The sequence below is a fragment of the Anabrus simplex genome, chromosome 13 (genome assembly GCF_040414725.1).
Source record: "Anabrus simplex isolate iqAnaSimp1 chromosome 13, ASM4041472v1, whole genome shotgun sequence".
Classification (NCBI taxonomy): domain Eukaryota; kingdom Metazoa; phylum Arthropoda; class Insecta; order Orthoptera; family Tettigoniidae; genus Anabrus; species Anabrus simplex.
This window is the reverse complement of record NC_090277.1, coordinates 16,810,392-16,829,381: the sequence shown is the minus strand read 5'-3', so window position 1 is coordinate 16,829,381 and position 18,990 is coordinate 16,810,392. Positions and strand designations below refer to the sequence as shown.

General features: G+C 40.1%; 1 protein-coding gene across 1 annotated transcript in view; it reads left to right on the top strand.

Moving 5' to 3' along the window:
• Positions 1-233: 233 nt before the first annotated feature.
• Positions 234-18,990, top strand: part of LOC136885077 (myc-associated zinc finger protein) — a 49,265-nt gene continuing 30,508 nt past the window's right edge. The window contains exons 1-3 of the mRNA XM_068230174.1: positions 234-287; positions 3,851-3,917; positions 9,296-9,412. Coding sequence (XP_068086275.1) covers positions 3,855-3,917; positions 9,296-9,412 — 180 coding nt within the window. The 5' untranslated portion in view covers positions 234-287; positions 3,851-3,854. The remainder of the gene's footprint in view (positions 288-3,850; positions 3,918-9,295; positions 9,413-18,990) is intronic.

Here is an 18,990-nt window from a genome sequence, read left to right as displayed (position 1 = left end):
ATGTATCTCTCAACATTTTACTTATTTAGAACAGCAATGAGATAATAGATGTGGGAGATTTATCTAGACAGGAATTTCCTCTTTTTTATTTTTCCTCATTACCTCTTATATCTTAGGAACTATAGGACTTAGGTTAACCAGTGCTATAATTTGAAATACCCTACTTCAACTCCCTACATATAGCCTATCAGCGTGACGGCTGGGTTGAACTTGTCTAGTCCGTGATGTAGTCCAGCCTCCCAGGTCCATGACGAGCATCCACTTGACCCTGCAAAAACTCCCTGTCAGTAAGTGACCAAGAAATTGGCTTTTCCAACATTTCACTGTTCTTATAGGGCTTAGTTGATGTCCTGCGTTAGCTCCTAGCTCAATCTAAATCGAGCGAGTTGACTATGAGTTTCGTGTCACGCAGCCCTCATTTGCGGAATGAGCTGTTTAAACCCTATTGTAAGTAGCTGTAAAATATTTCGTTTCCCATTTTCACACGAGACAAATGCTGATGCTGTACCTTGATCATCGTCATAAAACTTGTCTGTGTCTATGCGACTTGGAACAAATGGCAAAAAAAATAGTATTACTTGAAGCCTCGTCAGCCAGTTTATTCAAAGTGCATTTCAAACAGACTTGAGATTCCGTGTCTCTTCTCTGACATGGGATGCCATCTTGTGGTAAGTCAAGACGGGGATTCACCATCTGCATGCCCAGGAGTAGGTCTTTTTTTTTTTTTAGCTCTGTGTCTTATTTGGGGGTTAGTCTCTCATAGTCTCTTTTTTTCAGAATAAGTCTAGCTTTCTTGCCTTTGGCAGGCGAAGAATTTCAGAAATATGGAGTCGGAGTAGAAGAATTGTGTGAGGTGTTGTTTTTCCTAATACGATAAAGGTTTGTGGTAAAGTGGAACCAGTCCCGCAGCGTGCACACAGGAGGTGTGTGCGCGACAGGAAGTCCACAGTAAATACATTGAAAATAATAAATAAATTCACCTTTTCAGTACAGTATATCAAGTAAACCCTCTTGTCAAATTTTTTTCTTATAATTGCATTTCAAGTAGCAAATATTTAAGATTAACTTCATCATCATCATCATTTTACAGTTCCAGTTTCCTGGGTGCTGTTGGGGAACCTCTTCCATTCTGTCTTACTGAGATACATTCTGTTGTTAATGACGTCCTCCAGTGTCCTTCCCCGATCAGCAATGTCCATCTTAATGTTGTCCATCCAGTGGGTTCTTGGTCTTCCTACCATCCGTTTCCCTGCCACATGTCGCTCCAAGTTAACATATGCTGTCCTTGTTGGCTTCATCCTCATTACATGCCCAAACCACCTCAGTCTGGACATGCTGATCCGATCTAATAATGATGCAACAATCCCAGCTTCCTTCCTAACCACGGCATTCCTTAACTTGTCCAGTTTGGTTTTTTGAATTGTGGACCTAAGGAACTTCATCTCGGATGCCTGCAACCTTCATGAGTCTTTCTTAGTGAGGGTGCAGCTTTCGATACCATAGGTTAAGATTGGTATGAAGTACTGATTGAATATCACCAGCTTTGATTTTGTTGGTACTTTGGGATCCCAGAGGAGTGTTTGTACTTGCTGGTAAAAGTGAGAGCTCTTCTGCACTCTATTTGCCACCTTCTTTGTGGCTAGTGTATCTCGAGATATTACACTGCCGAGGTATGTAAAGCTTTCCACACTTTCTAGTGGGTAGTTTCCTAGCATCATGTTTGCTGGTCGTCCCTCTTTGTTTATTGCCATCACTACTGTTTTGAGTTCGATTATCTTGAGATTGAACTCCTGGAACTGAACCTTCCATTCATTGAGTCTTGACTGTAGCCTACTTGTTCCTCAATTTCTCCCCAGATGATAACATTGCATTTAGTTCACCAGAGGTTTTCTTGATGTTCTTCATCATGTCATCCATGATGGTGATAAACAATAATGGGGATAGTGCACTGCCGTGCTGGACTCCACTTTCAGTCTTGAACCAAGATGAATGTCCGTCACCCAATTGCACACAGTTAGTGCAGTTCTCATACAGCATCTCAACTTGCCTCACCAGTCCCTCTGGCACATTCCTTTTTCTCAGGCATTCCCATATCTTCTTTCTTGCAATGCTGTCATATGCCTTCCCAATGTCAAGGAAAACCATAAACAGATCTTTGCCTTTTTCCCAATATTTTTCCATTAACGTACGGACACTGAAGATTAGGTCTGTTGTGGACCTGTTAGGCCTCTTCAAACTGTGGCTCTAAGATGACTCGCAATCTGCTCTCTAAGATTTTCTCAAGAATCTTAAGCCCATGAGATAGGAGTGTTATTCCCCGGTAGTTGGAGCATTTTCGGCAATTTCCTTTCTTAAACAGGAGGATAATGGCACCCTTGCTCCAATCAGTAGGTATCTTGCCATCTTTCGAAACTGCATTGAGCACTCTGTGTAGCCACTGTAAACCCCGGACTCCTGCTGCTTTAATCATGTCCGTGCTGACTTCATCGATTCCTGGGGATTTCCCTTGCGGCATCTTCTTAAGGGCTGCTTCTGTTTCTGCCCATGTAATGGGAGGTACCTCTGTACAGGATTCAACAGCTGGTCCTTTTGTTCTCCGATCTGCTTCTGTCCTGTTCAATAGGTGATCAAAATGATTCCTCAGAACCTCTCTGATGTCCTCTTCTTTCCTGGCCAGGTTTCCATTAGGATCCTCAATTGCTTCGATGGTTTCAACTGAATTCGTTTTGTCATTGATCACTCTGAACAATAGTTTCATATTGCCTTTGCTGACTTCTTCAGTTTTTGAGTAAATTTCTGCCAGCACTTTATCTTCTCCTCTTCTACTACTCTTTTAACTGTCAATTTGTTGTCCCGGTAAACTTGCTCGAGGTCTCTGATCTTCCCCTCGTCCCTTACTGGTTCTGGCTTAGATTTCTCTTGATCCCGTTCTTTTTGTGCCATGTTTCTTTCCTTCATTAAGGATCTTACTCTCTCATTCCACCAGGGTGTCTCTTTTTCCCTTACTCTTGCACTTTTCTTCCTGCAAACCTCTATTGCTTCTTTTATCAAGGTGTTTTAAAATCTTATCCACTCTCCACTTCTTCTGTAAGCTGATGTCCTCTTATACGTTCCTGGTAGTTGGTCCTTTTTCCAATCTGTTGTAGTTCCCACACCTTAATCTTAGGTAATTTCCTGGTTGTTATCTTTAGTACAGATCTGCTACTAATAACCGGTGGTTACTATTGAGGTTCTCACTTGGAATTACCTTAACATCAGTCACCAGTCTACTTCCTTCTTTATCTGTAATGACATAGTCAATGACCGTCTTTCTCTTTCCATCCCAGCTGTAACGGGTAATCTTGTGACTGACTCTTTTGTTGAACCAACTGTTTTTTACTACCAAACAGTTTCTTATGCAGAAGTCTAGGAGATGTTCCCCTTCTGAATTCCTTCTCCCATAGCCATGTGGTCCCATCACGTTCTCATAGCCATTCCTGTCTGTCCCGAGCTGTGCGTTGAGGTCCCGGATGATGATTGCCTTCTCTTCACTGATGATCTCTTCTAGGTCTTCGAGAAACTTGTTCTTTTCATCTTGATTGCAACCTGTCTGAGGGGCATACACTTGCACCAGTGTCAGCTTCTCTTTCCCAACGTGAACTGTTGCCTTTATTGTCCTTTCATTGATGTACTGGACCTCTGTAGTACCATGCCACGCTGAAGGTTGAAATGGCGCACAGAGAGGCCAAACCCATAAGTTTCTTTAGATCTAAGTGTGATTCAAGTTTGTCCTTGTGGCAGTCCAGACTGTTTGGAAGGTGGTTGTGATCTCAGGAAGTGTAAAGTAACAAGCTGTGTGTTTTTTCTGTAGGAGCATGGAGTTTGCTGGACCCATCAAGACTGAGCCGCTGGAGGACACAGACGACGATGTAATCATAGTGAGTTGACTACTTTGTACTTATGCTTGAACGGTGGGGTAGGGGCTAGTTTTGTGTTAAAGTAGCAGTTGAGTTAGCATGTGTGTGATTACATCTTTATTGTTTACGAAGGCTCTGTCTGCAGCTTGTCATCACCTCTTTCTGGCCCTTTGCCTTTTACGTTATTGTTGCTCTTGGTCTGATCTCGTCCTTCCCGTATAAACACCAAGCATCACGTTAACACTAAAAATGTTACGAGTGATGTACAAACATTGCTGGGATGATTTCCATAGTTGATTATTGACTCTTGGACTTGAAGTTACACTCGGTTGTCGCTGATATTTTTTACTGTATCAGAAAAAAGTGTAGAACAAAAATTTTGTAGATAATGTTCTAAATAAGTCTTGTTGTGAGCTATTCTTATAAAAACTAACCCTGAAAGAGATACATCGAGTTTCATGTTATATGCGCCATGTAAATCTGAATCTTTTTTTTAACGTCGTATAGCGAGATTCTTATGATTTAATATCAAGTTTCATGAAAATTCACCAGTTTCTTGCCCCATGATGCTAGAACAGCTCCTACCGGGTTGAGCTTTCCATCTTCCTCTGTCCAACCACCATTGTTCCTGCTTAACTGTGTTCCGTTGCCACTTTCTTCTAAGTATAGTAGAACCTCGATAATTCAAATTCGGTTAATTAAAAATCTCGCCTAATTCAAAGCAGCTCTCTTTCCTGGAAACATGAGGTACGGTTTTGCATGTTATTTAACGTCATTATTTCGAAATACAGATAATTTGTAATTCGAAGAAGAGTGTCGGTTCCATTACCGAAATTCAGACTTTTAATTCAAAACTGCCTTTACATTAAAAAAACAATAGTATTTTATGGAGTAATTGAAATTCAGAATTTCTCGGCGTCACAATGGAATGAGTCTTCCGGAACGTGCAAGGGTAGGATTCCGCACTTTCCTCATTTTGGTGTGTCTACAGTGTGTTTCATATTTGCTAAGGTCAAGTGAAATTTTAATTCTTTTGTATTCAGCATTTTAAGGAACACCACAATAACACGTAGCAGGCAGTGTGCTGAGATGAAGAATCCGTGAACACTGACAATGCTGACACTTGACAAGAAAGTGTGGCTCATGCAATCAGCTCGTATGCACCAAACAATATCGTCAATGCCGATGAAACTGTGTAGTTTTTTTCTTTTTTAATGCCGAGCCCAGACAGACCTACGGTTTTAAACGAGAGAAAATCGTACAAGTGTGATGTCACTGTATTGTGTTGCAGTGGAGACTTCCTCTCCTCGTCATAGAAAAGTTTGAAAAGCCACGGTATTTGAAGGGCATTGGGTACTTTCCGTGCAGGTACAACGCATCTAAAATGCATACAGTAATTCAGCAGGGGACCCAGCATAGATTTCTCCTTGTCTTTGAATCCTGCTTTTTTTCTTTATTTGTGAGGTTATGTTTGCCACTGAGTTATTGAAGTGCATTATTTGAATACTGTAAATGCACCTTGTTGGATACATTTTGGAAATGGCATTTGAAAGGTTTAAACTGTGAATCAAGGTTGTTTGCATGCAGTAGTGGGTCTTATAATATTATGTGACCCTAAATTTGTCGGCATTTCTGAATTATGAGTTCGTGGTTAATTCAAAATCACGTAATTCAAAGTCCATTTTTTGCATCCCAACAACTTCAAAGAGGCACAGTCCACCTGCATACACTCCAGCGTCAGAGGGTAGGGTCTGACACATCCCACTCTGATGAGTCTAGTGTCAGACCTAAGACAAAACGCTGGTTAATACAGCAAACACTTGAAAAGCCTTACATCTGATATGTTTTTGACATTTTTGACATGCTCTGTTGGTGAAAAATATCTAATTCCCTCCATGGGAATTTAGGATTTTCCATATGGTTCACTGAGGTAAAATTAAATTCTTTCAAGGTCCACCTATTCAATACAATGATGTTTTATTGTGATTCAGTCACATGTCAAATGGTACTAGTTTTGGCATCTATGTGCCATCATCAGTCTTAACTCTCTTGGTGCCAGGCGGTAATGCGAGCATCCGCTCTTTAAATTGCCAGAGCCGATCTGGTCGGCCGTTAACAATCCAGTCAGAAGTTGCCAGAGCCGATTACATCGGCCGGCTAAAAATTCTGTCATGTACGTAATTTTGAGGCAACCTATAGTGACGTGCATTCTTTTGTTACAACCTGTAGTAAAGGGGCTACACGTTATTGTGTGCCTGGCCTTGCTTTGGCAGTTCTAAGAGGGTGTTATACCTTTCACAAGAGTCGTTTCCTGTGTTTACAAATACCGCTAACCGGTCAGTAAGAGGCTCCTTGCAGTGAGTGGATTTGTGACAGGAAAATGGCATGTTTTTCACACGATAATTTTTCAGCAGGTATTGATGACAATAAATTAATGCAGTATTTAGAACAGTGCAAAGTTAACGCTGATGATTTATCGGATAGTGATAGGGAATTTAGTTCAGAGAATAGCGACGAAATTATACCGGACACGTCCGCGGAATTACCGCAGCTAAAGAAGAGATGTTTAATTGTGCCTAACAGCACTAAAGCTACTCTGAATATGGTGGTAGATGAAACTAGTGATAATGAATATGATGATGATGTCTCTGGATAACATTTTGTGGAAATTTGTCCCAATGAACCCGACAACATTCCTCAACCTCTTGTCTCCTTCAAGGAAGTTCTTGGACCTAAACATGCCCTACCGTCTGATTCTCTGCCCATATTACATTTCAATTTACTTTTCACTTACTCTCTGCTAAACCTTATAGTCACATATAGTCCTCCATCATTACCTAAATGCCGGTCTCCGCGGGCCAAGTGTAGCGTTCCTGCCGCTCACCCGGAGGTCATGGGTTCGATTCCCGCCCAGGTCAAGAATTTTCGCCTGGTCCTGAGGGTTGGTTCGAGGTTCACTCAATCTAAGTGACCCTTATTTTAAAATTTTTTTCTAATATATACTACAACCAAAAACGAGAAACTATTTTATCTGAAAACAAAAACTATAATATCAACTACTATTTTTTACTTATTTAATAATACAGAATTATTTTAATACTGTGTTGTCCGCATGTAGAAAATTTGTTGTCAGTATTTGCCAAACATCGATACATACACGCGAATTTTATCGGTGAGTAAAATTGTCTTGTTTTTATTAGTGACATGTTTGAATTTTTATTTTTACGTTTTTATTTTTCTCATTCAAATTAGTTATTCTATAGAATTGTATTTAGAAATACATTATACACAATTACGTATATTCTTTTGTATCGTAAATTATTTTTTCAAAGTAGATATTGAGAGAGAAAGTGCGAAAATATTTTTCTCTTCCTAAAAATAAGCATTTTCGACAACTATAAATCAACAATAAAAAGTCTTTGACTCTTTATATCACTCCAAACCAGTTTCTTATTCTGCGTAATCGATATGTAGAAAATTTCAGGCCGGTATTTGCTATACCCCGGTAGATATACGCGAATTTTAAAATACATGTATTTCCACTGAAAACGGCCTGGCACTTTACAGTAGTAGAGTGGAGGCAGAGCTCTGGCCTCTTCCAGCTGATGGGGAGCGGCCGACCAGATCGGCTCTTGGCTCCAAGAGGGTTAAATACAAACTAAACAATATATATATTTTCCTAAAACATCTAAAACATGTTTTAACACATTATAAAATACAATTACTGTAGTGATACACAAGATAAGTTAAAATTATGTTACAATTACTGTGATATAAATTCTTAAAATTTTGGCTGTTCATTACATATTTCAGTCTGTGTACATCTGGGATAAGTGAATTTGTGCTGTTGTATGCTGTCTATGTGAATTAACATTTGTGCCCTTGATATTAGGTGGTTCCGGGGAAGTTTACTTTGATCACGTAAGATCGTGATATAAAGATGAATTCCCACTGAGGTTGTAACCTGTATCGCAGTTGAAATTATCTGGATGTTTACTACGTATTTCAACCGCCTTCCTGATAATTCTTGGGCGATATTGCTTTATGCAGGCAAGAACATCCACTTCTTGGAACAAGACATCATGACCAGGTGTTCAGGCATGATCAGCAACAGCTGATTTATCAGGTTGGTTGAGTCTGATACATCTGGTATGTTCTTTGATGTGAGTACATATCATCCTCGATGTCTGCCCAATATAAACCTTGCCACAAGTACAGGGAACTCTGTAGATACCAGGTTGTTGCAATTTAGGCAAACTATCCTTAGTTGGTTGCAGGAGTTGCCTAATCTTAATTGATGTTCCAAAAACAGTTTGTACATGGAACCTACGTAAGATTTTAGCAGTACAATTCGTCGTGTTGTGTATGTAAGGTAGGTAAGCAGTTCCTTTTACATCTTTTTTCCTTAGCAGACGTCCGATTATGTGTCGATTTCATAACCATTGAGATCAAGGCTCTGCTGTAACCGTTGCTCTCGAAGGTGGTTCTCAAGGTGTTAATTTCCTCTTGTAGAGCTGGCACTTCACAAATCCTCCTGGCCCTGGTAGTCAGAGTTGTAAGGATACCATGTTTCTGGGCAGGGTGATGGTGAGAATCTGCGTGGAGATATCTATTGGTGTGTGTAGGCTTACGATAAATGCTGTGTTCTAAAGATCCATCCTCTTTCTTGGTGACGAGAATATCTAAAAATGGTATTTTGCTGTCAGATTCCATGTCCATGGTGAAACAAATGGAAGGGTGCTGGCGATTAAGGTGACCAAGATTGTCTTCACCTTCTGTCCATAGGACGAAGGTATCATCTACATATCGCCACCAGATATTCGGTTTGCAAGGTGCTGACGACAGAGCTTTCTCTTCAAAGTTTTCCATGAAGAAATTAGCCACAACAGGAGAGAGAGGACTTCCCATGGCCACACCATTTGTCTGTTCACAATATTTCCCATTCCATAGAAAGTAGGAGGAGGTCATGCAGTGATAGAAAAGCCTAGCGATCTCTTCAGTAAAAATATAATTAATGAGACATAACACCATCTACAGGTACTCTAGTAAACAGACACTACGTTGAGACTCACGAAGATATTGCCTGGCTGAAGTGATATAGTTTTTAACTTTTCAATGAAGTGTGTGGAATCCTTAATATAGGAAGGGGTGTTACCGAGGTGTGGTTGAAGTAGACTACCTAAATATTTAGGAAGGGCATATGTCAGGGAATCAATCATACTAACAATAGGCCTAAGAGGAACACCTTCCTTATGTATTTTGGGAAGCCAATACAGTCTCGGAGGAATAGCGTCCCCTGGAAGGAGAAGTGCACACTGATCTCAGTGTCCTTGCGTGTGTGCTCTTTTCGTTAATGTCATGTTGGTTTATTACTTACACGTACCGCCTCTTGTTTTCAGATCGAGGATGACATGAAACCAGACATCAGTTCTCTGCAGTTCAAAGTGAAACAAGAGCCTACTATTGACCTTGTTCCGAAGATCAAAGTGGAACCCTCTGATCCTGAGCTACACCAGGTGATCAGAGTTCTAATTTATATTAATATTACACTATTTGATGTACACATTCAAGAACATGTACAATATGTTCACATAGCCACTCATGTTGTATTATATTTGTGTAATCCCACGCATGTAACGACATTCTGACCTTTGCAATAACTGGACTTCATGGCTCACATCATGTTCATGTTATTTTAAGATTCAGGATTGACAAGATGCTAATTTTAATGTGTTCTTACCATATTTCCAATGATTTTGTGTGTGACTGAAGATGTCCCATATGAGGACGAAACATGCATCACCAATACAGTTTATTGTAGTCTTATTAATAAAGACTATTACAGTATTGTAAAGGTGAAACATTTGTTCTTAACGTTTTCACAAGTTGATACTTTTTGGCAATACGGGCTCAAATACAAAATTTATCACGTGTAACAGAGTTTTATTTCCCTAATATTTTAACATTGCTGTAACTTGTCCAATGTTCTCGGAGATGCAAGTAGGGGGGAAGTAGTGGCCATGCTCATAATTAAGGTACAGCTCCGGCAATTTCCTGGTTCAGGTGACTGTAGATGTGATGACAACTCGGTTGCAAAGATGACACTGGATCCGAGCCTGCCAGAATATCGATCATCATCATCATCTTGAGCAGTTTCTAGCCTTTGGCCGGGTGTGTCGTTGGTTCTGGGGCAAAGTTTTACGACACAGTCCTAATGGCCGCTTCTGCCGTGGGGTTCAGGCGCTACCTGATGAGTTTGAGGCATGTGCTCTGAGGAGGGCTCCTTCGCTGCCCAACACTCTGTGTAGAGGAGCAATTGTGCAACGTGTGGAGAACTAAGTGCAGGGAATGGCTGTTTCCTCCATGTCTTTTTGAATCCCAGTTGTTCTCATCGTCTGACAAGCAGGATTCTTCTTCCCAGCTTCATCATGAGGACATGTTCGTAGACCTTTACCACATGTATTCATCTTTTTCCTATCCTTTCCTTTTCCTATCTTTACTTTCAGACTTCCAGCCGTATGGCCAAGCTTAGAAAGCGAACTTACTGTGAAGAGTACTTGTCGTCCCTGTCGTCGGCGGTAACTGATTACAGAGTGAACATTTTCTTCCAGCAATATTCCTCGTACTCAATTTCACTTACACGTTATAATTCTCATGTTAGATCCATATTGAAATGTACGTAAATACAAAGTATGTTACAAGTGTTATTTTTAATATCCACCTATTCAATACAAAGAGATCTAGTAAATTAAGAATTAAATCTTATCATACCGGGCGAGTTGGCCGTGCGCGTAGAGGCGCGCGACTGTGAGCTTGCATCCGGGAGATAGTAGGTTCGAATCCCACTATCGGCAGCCCTGAAAATGGTTTTCTGTGGTTTCCCATTTTCACACAAGGCAAATGCTGGGGCTGTACCTTAATTAAGGCCACGGCCGCTTCCTTCCAACTCCTAGGCCTTTCCTATCCCATCGTCGCCAGAAGACCTATCTGTGTCGGTGCGACGTAAAGCCCATAGCAAAAAAAAAAAAAATCTTATCATAAAAAGTTACAAGGGACATGTTTCGCCCATATCAAAAATCAAATCAAAAATCAAAATCTCTTTATTTGCAAATGAGGTGTCTACCTCGGTGGCAAATGGTACACTAAAATACATTATTGTCAAGCACTAAATATTAAATTAACAAGAGAAGAAAATTTTCCTGTAATACAATATTATACAATTTACGCTAACAATTTTTTCTATTAAACACACAGCTCATCCTTAATAAATTTATATTGTTCACAAAATTCTAATTTATAATATCTCCTGTACTACTTACAAATATAGTCAACTGATATACAGTATGTGGAATTACTTCAAATGATACTATACAACTGGTATAAGATTAAACTTTACATTGCATTTATTTACGTTTTTTTTTTACCCATTCTGGAACCTAAGTAGTATAACGACCTACTGCGTCTTAACCAGAGCCCCTTTTGCCACCACTTTTCAGAGTTCCTGAAGGGCCTTCACAGCTACCGTAGTGGTCCCAGGGCCCTCGAAGTCCCCACTGTACTTCACCCCTACAGGCAGTCCCCTACTTTGGCTGTCCAAACCTCTTAGACCAGGGGATGGAATTAATTTATTCACACACATTTTTTTATTTACAATAACCTGCACTGGTCAAATGCCCTCTAACACTTCATTTATTTCCTCTATTGCTGTTTATTCTCTTCTTGAATATCTGTATAGATTTTGGAAAAGGATCAAACACTACCCCTGGTAAACTGTTCCACTCCTTCACACCCTTCCCAATGAATGAAAATTTACCCCAATCACTTCTGCTAAAATTCCTTCTAATTTTATACTTGTGGTCAGTCCTGCCGATATAATTATTTTCCAACTGAAGCCTCTCACGGATATCTCCCCATGCTTCTCTTGTATAGGCTCTATATAATCCTATAAGTCTAGTTATCTCCCTTCTCTTAAAGTTTCCCACCCAGGTTCCTTTGACATTTCTGATACACTACTGTTTCTGCTGAAATCCCCTGTTACAAACCTTGCTGCTTTCCTCTGCACACTATCTATTTCTTTTAATAGGTATTCTTGGTGAGGATCCCAAACACTGTTTGCATATTCCAATAATGGACGAACCATACTTTAGTAACTTCTTTCTTTTAATTCTTTATTGCATCCTTTAAGTAGCTTCATTATGACATGTAACGATCTGTATGCTTTCCCAACAATGTCATCAACATGACCCTTCCAGTGCAAATTACTTTCAAATCTCACACCTAAGTATTTGCACTTGCCATCTTTTGGGATAACTACCTCATCCAAAGTATATTCAAATCAGTTTTAAAACTCCTGTTTGTAAAAGTTGTAACAGTTGATTTGCCTCCATTAACCTTCATATGATTTTCTTCAACCCATTGTTGGATACTTTCAAGGTCCCTTTGTAATTCTGAACAATCCTCAATGTTATTTATTTCCCTATAAACAATTATGTCATCTGCATACAGTCTTATTTTTGATGTTATATTGTTCCCTAAATCATTTGTGTATATTAAGAAAAGTAACGGACCGATTATACTATCCTGTGCAATTCCCTTCAAAACTTTCTCTGCCTGCGATACATTATTTCCTACTTTGACTTTCTGAACCCTTGAATTTAGAAATGTTTTTATCCAACGTGTAACCCTTACGTCCAATCCTATTCCATCCAATTTCTTTAATAATATTCCATGTTCCACTCTATCAAAGGCTTTGGAAAGATCTATGGCTATGCATTCTAACTGACCTCCTGAATCCAATTGATCTGATATGTCCTGCTGAAATCCCACCAGTCTTTCTAAATCCATACTTGCTCCTCATGAACCAATTTTTACCATCACATATCCCTCTTTGATATTAAACTCTCCAGTATTTTACAAACTATACTGGTCAGGCTGATTGGTCTGTAGTTCTCTGGTTTCCTTTTATCACCCTTACCTTTATAAATTGGTATTATAGATTCCTTCCATTCCTTTGGTATTACACTATTATTTATGACATAGTCAAAGAGAAATTTTAAATAAGGCACTATGTACCACCCCATTGTCTTTAATACCTTCCCAGTAATTTGATCACTTCCTGCTGCTTTTCCTTGCTGAAAATATCTTAATTTGTGAATGAGAAGCATTTTGTTTCCCTCTGTGTCTCTCCCTCTCTATCCTCTGTTTCGGTTTCCAACTTCTGACAATCTTCTATTGAATCTCTGAATTCCTTACTAAATAGGTTTGCTTTCTCAGTATCTGTTGAATAGTGTTCACCCCCTTCTCCCACCATTGTAGGAATTTGGATTCCTTTTCCTTTTTGATTCCTGATATATGAATACAGCCTTTTCCATTTCTCTTTGTGGTCATTACCCTCTTGAAGTATGCCATTCATATAATTCTCTTTTGCTTCTTTTTTCACTCTATTCATTTTCCTCATTAGCTGTTTTCTAGTTTCTCTACTCTCCCTACCCTCTTTGATTTTCCTGTTTACTATTCTACATTTTCTTTTTAATTTTCTTATTTCCCTTGTATAATAAACAGGGTCTGAGGTCATTTTACCCTTCTTAACAGGTACAAATCTCTTCTCTCTTTCCCAAATGATTCCTTTAAATTTAGCCCAAAGCGTATCCACATTACTCCCTTCACTTATCCAACAACTGAATTGTGATTTAAGGTAAGTCCCAAATTCATCAACTTTAGTTTTTCTGTAAAATTTCTTGTCTTGTGTGACCCTCTTATTAAGCCTTTTTGGTACGAGTCCTACATCCATTATTACAGCCTTATGGTCTCCTATTCCTTCAATTACCTCAGTTTTATCAACAATTTCCTATGGTTTAACCAAGAATACATCTAGCAAGTTGAGATGAGTCGGTTCTTGTACTACTTGCGTAAATCCTCCCTCCCAAATTAACTTATTTGCCAGTTCTGTTCTTGGGCTTCACTTGCAGCTCCATTCCGTTCAACTTCAGGCAAATTTAGATCTTCCCCAATTATTAACGTATCATTATTATTGTTTTTATGAGCATAATCTATTATTTTCTCAAATATTTCCATGTCTCTTTCCTCTCTTCCAGGCCTGTATGTTCTTATAATTCCCACCTCCTTCATATTATCACAAACTAATTTTATCCCTAATATTTCATCCCTTTCATCGGTAAACCATTCATGTGAACAAGAAGTTTTCTTCACCAGAATAAACACCCCCCCCTCTCCCTTCTTATCTCCTCGGTCTCTACGATAGACTGTGTACACTTCTGGAAATACTTCTCTATTACCCACCCCTTCCCTCAACCACGATTCCACTCCTACCACCACATCAGTCTCATAAGATTCCATCAATGTACCAAATTTTAATTGTTTATTTACTACACTCTGACAGTTTACCAAGAGCAATCTCAGACCCCCTTCCTCCATAAAACTTGACTGTTGCAATTGGGTAACTTGAAATTCCTTACTTTCCTGAGTTTCATTTTCTAGTTGACTGAGCCAGCTTGAAGTACAGCTGGCTCTTTCTACTAGTTTTTCTGGTCAGTATTATAACTGAAGGGAGTTGCCTGTTTTACAGTACATATCTTAAGATTAATAAAATCTAGAACGATATTTGCTATCTTAATTATTTAGATGGTGGCCATGTTTTATATAACTGTATCTCTCAAAACTGCTGCATTCAATAACCTGAGTATTCTAAAAATGTTTACAAATTTTAACAATATCTGTATTGACCTTGTCCACTTCAATGTTCACACACGAGTCTCTACTCAAATCATGCCTGTAGGGCACGTTCACTACAAAGACGTTAGTGTGGGTCAGCTTCCCTAGTGTATGTTTAAGTTGTGATCTTACATTCTTGGCGTCGTCATGAGCTACGTTGTTCGTCCCACCGTTGATAAGTGCTGCATCGCCGCTCCCGAACTTCCTAGTTGCTTCTTCTACGTTTTCCAGGAGACTGCTGATAGAAGCTCCTGGATATATTTCTCCGGTTGCTGCTTTATTCTCGTCGTTTATCACTCTTGCAATTCCTCTTCCTTGGCTATCACCAAACACAGCTTCCTTTGCTGATTTAGGCCTAACTGGGTCTTGAATCTGAAATCTAGGCCTAAATTTTAACCTCGGCACGGCAATGGCAGCGGATCGCATTGATTTGGTTTCATGCGCGCGATCGCTTTCTTCCAGAATGAAATTATTTAGGGCAGAAAACCTATTTCTGATGTTTATTTCCGGAAATTCAGTTGATGATTTCTTCTTAGCCGGCCATCCACGAACTACTTGACACCATGTGCTTGAGTTTGTTACTGGTACCGGTATATTAAGGGCATCATCGCCTCAAACTCAAACCTGTAAGGTGAATAATCAGGATCCTGATTGTTCTTACAAATCGTAAAAAGATGATATCAATGTAGGTGTTTGTCTAACATAAAATGGTTAGAATGTCCTTGGTTAAAATCGTAGTATCAAGCTGCATGTCACAAGTTCACAAGATTATACTTTCCGGAGTGCTGAGTCAATGCGCCCAAAACCTGTTGACGGTAGAGCAATAAACAGCTTAGTCTTTATAATGAAATAGAAATGTGTTTCCTTGAATACTCCTGTTGGAGGATAAGAAAAAGTACAGCCGATAGACTGTTAAAGATGTTAATTTTGTGTGTTAAGATAAGATAACAGTCTTCTTAAGTAGCTGTTCAGCTGTCTATAGTCTTATTTAACTGGCTTGAAGGAGTATAGACAGCTGAACAGCTACTTAAGAAGACTGTTGTCTTATCCCTTGGGATCAGTGGAGTGTTCCCTCCTTCCTCTGCCAGCCTTTAGCAGTGAGTGATGTCTTATTTCCTCATTCTCTTTTATTCCTAATAAGACAGTGAAACCTCGTTAGTGTGTTCCTGATTAACAGGTTTTCCCGCTTAGCACGTTGTAAATTCGAAGTCCCGATTCTCATCATATTAAATCTGTTAAAAAAATACCTCACTTATCGCATCACAAATTTTTACTATCACCGCTTAGTACGATCACATTTTTCCTAGATGTGAACATGTTACTGTATTTGTCATCCCTTGTGAAAGAAAGGTGATTTCCAACTCGGGTAAGAGTCTTAGTCACAGTTACGTGATTACAGCAGGCGGCCTTAAATTCCTGAACTTCAAAGGATAAGTTGCACTTTCAGGGACCAAACCATTAGCCTCAGGAATGTTCAGTTTTGCTTGTGGGTTAGCAGCGAGATTGTTGAATGGCAGAGTGAGCTTGTTAGTGCTTGTATTTCACATTCCTTCAGAAATGTCTTGAGTGTTACAGTGAAGTGTAGCGTGATACGGTAACCTATATCTGGATTGACTAGCGTGGTGCATATTTGTCTTGTGATAGCCTAGTGATGGATGCAGAATAATGAAGAAAGTGGACTGGCATAAGTGAGCAGAGGTTACGAGTTTCGACTCGATCACTCAAGTTGGCGGCCAAAGTCATTGCTCGCAGTTGCACGTGGTCGAGTGTGACCACTGCTTGGAAGTAAAAGGCTCCTACTCACATTTGTTTTAAAGAGTGTGATCTGCAATAATACTTCCATACTTTCGTTAGCCTGTGTGCACAGGTTTTCATATTTGAGTCATCCATTTGCAAAACCCGTTATGTCCATTTTTTCTCAAAATGAGTTATCACCGCCATTGTATGCAGCTCATCAAAATACACAATCCAGTAATGTAATACGTGAGCAAAGTCCATTTAATCCATACGTTTAAAGGTGACAAATAACTGGAACCGCTGCAGAAGTCGTTATGTCCAGCGTGTGTTATGCAGCAAAGCTCGTTATATCCCAGAACCCTGTAAGAGGATCATACTTACATTCAACTGTGTGATAAGAGGTGAAGTAAACTATAACAGCGATTGTGGTGGAAGCAAAAAGCATATTGAAACATGGGAAACCCTTTTCTGCTATTGTGCCTGTACCAGTGGAGGAAGGGGTTCCTCTGAAGAAAGAAAAGCTCAATGACCTGAACACATAGCTGACCAAATATTACAGGAAAGAGTGGATAAGGAAAGATGACCTCATTTTCTAAAAGACACTGTTTGAGCAGCAGCAAACTTTAAACAGTGAAATGCCAGACTATGACACTCATGTGGGAGATTTTGTTGAGGACAATAACGGATTGTTAATATAAATGTACAAAATGTTAAGGAACTTATAAAACGTTTTGAATGAATTATGATTTCTTGATGTAATAATAAAATTAAAGAGCGGGGATTAGATATCAAAACATTATATTCTAACCTTAAAATTATTTCTATTCATACTATTTTCATAGTGTAATACTTTCAAACGTAGCTAATAAAACATGCCACGAACCTACTATGCTGGCGTAGCAGGGGGAGAGGTAACACTCCCACGTGGCGCGTCCCAGGTGGCGGATAGGGGGTCCTAACTGGCTTGCCGGCGGACTTGACGGAAATAAAATACCTCTCGTGGACCAAACACACTACCTCCTGCGGGTGGGAGACGCACATGTAGAATACACCCGCGGTATCCCCTGCCTGTCGTAAGAGGCGACTAAAAGGGGCCCAAGGGGCTCTCAACTTGGGAGTGTGGATTGGCGACCACGGGGCCCTTACCTGAGTCTTGGCATTGCTTCCACTTACTTGTGCCAGGCTCCTCACTTTAGTCTATCCTGTCCGACCTCCCTTGGTCAACTCTTGTTCTTTATAGACCCCGATGGTATTAGAGCATTTGAGGCCTAGGGAGCCTTTCATTTTCACACCCTTCGTGGCCCTTGCCTTTCTTCGTTGGTTACTTCATCTTTCGAAGTGACGGATCCCTTCTTTCTACTTCTTTTCTCTTTCTCTTTACTCCCTGTGGGTGGGGGACGCAGACGAATAAAACACCCACGGTATCCCCTGCCTGTCATGAGAGGCGACTAAAAGGGGCGACCAAGGGATGATTGAATTAGAACCATGAAACTACTTTTGATTCGTACCATCACGCGGGGAACACCATGGGTTGCCTGTACTTGCGAGTAGTACCACTGTATTAGGTACGAAATAGGTTTGTGATTAGTAGCAGCAAAGAGGCTGGTCTGTGGGTTTCCAGTACTCGTGAGTCGTACCCATATGAGCAACACCGCGGGTCTGGGTGTTGCCTGTGATTAGTACACCTAGGTGAGGAACCTCATCGGTTTGCGTTGGCTATGCCTTGTCACAACTATTAAAAGTTGTTCATTTACATCACTAAATGCCGTACATGTTTAAAGAACTGTGATCGTTCTCTTCCACAGCGGCCAATTAAACTATGAATATTGTTCCACGAAAGCCGTTCACATAAACGTAAATTACTTAATGGAAAGTTAAAGGAAAACTAACTAACACGTCAAAAAGCTCGTTGGACTATCCCTAAATAGTTTTGAAAAACAATTCAAATTATGATAACAGTGGATTAATCTGAATGAACTCAGATGTACTTTTCCCAAAGAGTTCAAGTAACGGAAAATTAAATAACGAAAATTACTGTTATAATAGAATAAGGTGTTCATGAAGAAACCTTTGCTTACTTTACCAAAAGAATTGAAATATGAGGCTAATCCGTTTACCGTCCTGGGAGGGAGGGATCCCACCTCTAGTGCCTCAAGGACGGTGTCCTGAAGAGTCAGACATTGGGTTGGAACGATAAAACTGGGGAGGAAGACCGGTACCTCGCCAGACAGCCTCACCTGCTATGCTGAACAGGGCCTTGTGGGGGGGGATTGGAAGGGATAGACAAGGAAGAGCAAAGGAAGCAGCTGTAACCTTAGGTTAGGTACCATCCCTGCATTTTCCTGGAGGAGAAGTGGGAAACCACTGAAAACTACTTTGAGAATGGCTGATGAGGGAATTGAACCTGAGCCTCCAGGTGTGGCAGCTAATCACACTAACCACTACACCACACAGACGGCGCAATAATAATAATAACAACAACGGTAATACTGAGGGAAGCACAAAAAAACAAACCTAGAAGTAAAAAGACCTAGGGCGTGACGTGGCAGAAGTAGGTCGACCAACTAGAGCCGTGACGCAGCAAAACCTTGCAGTAGAGACATCGTTAAGGTAAGTTCCAGATCTC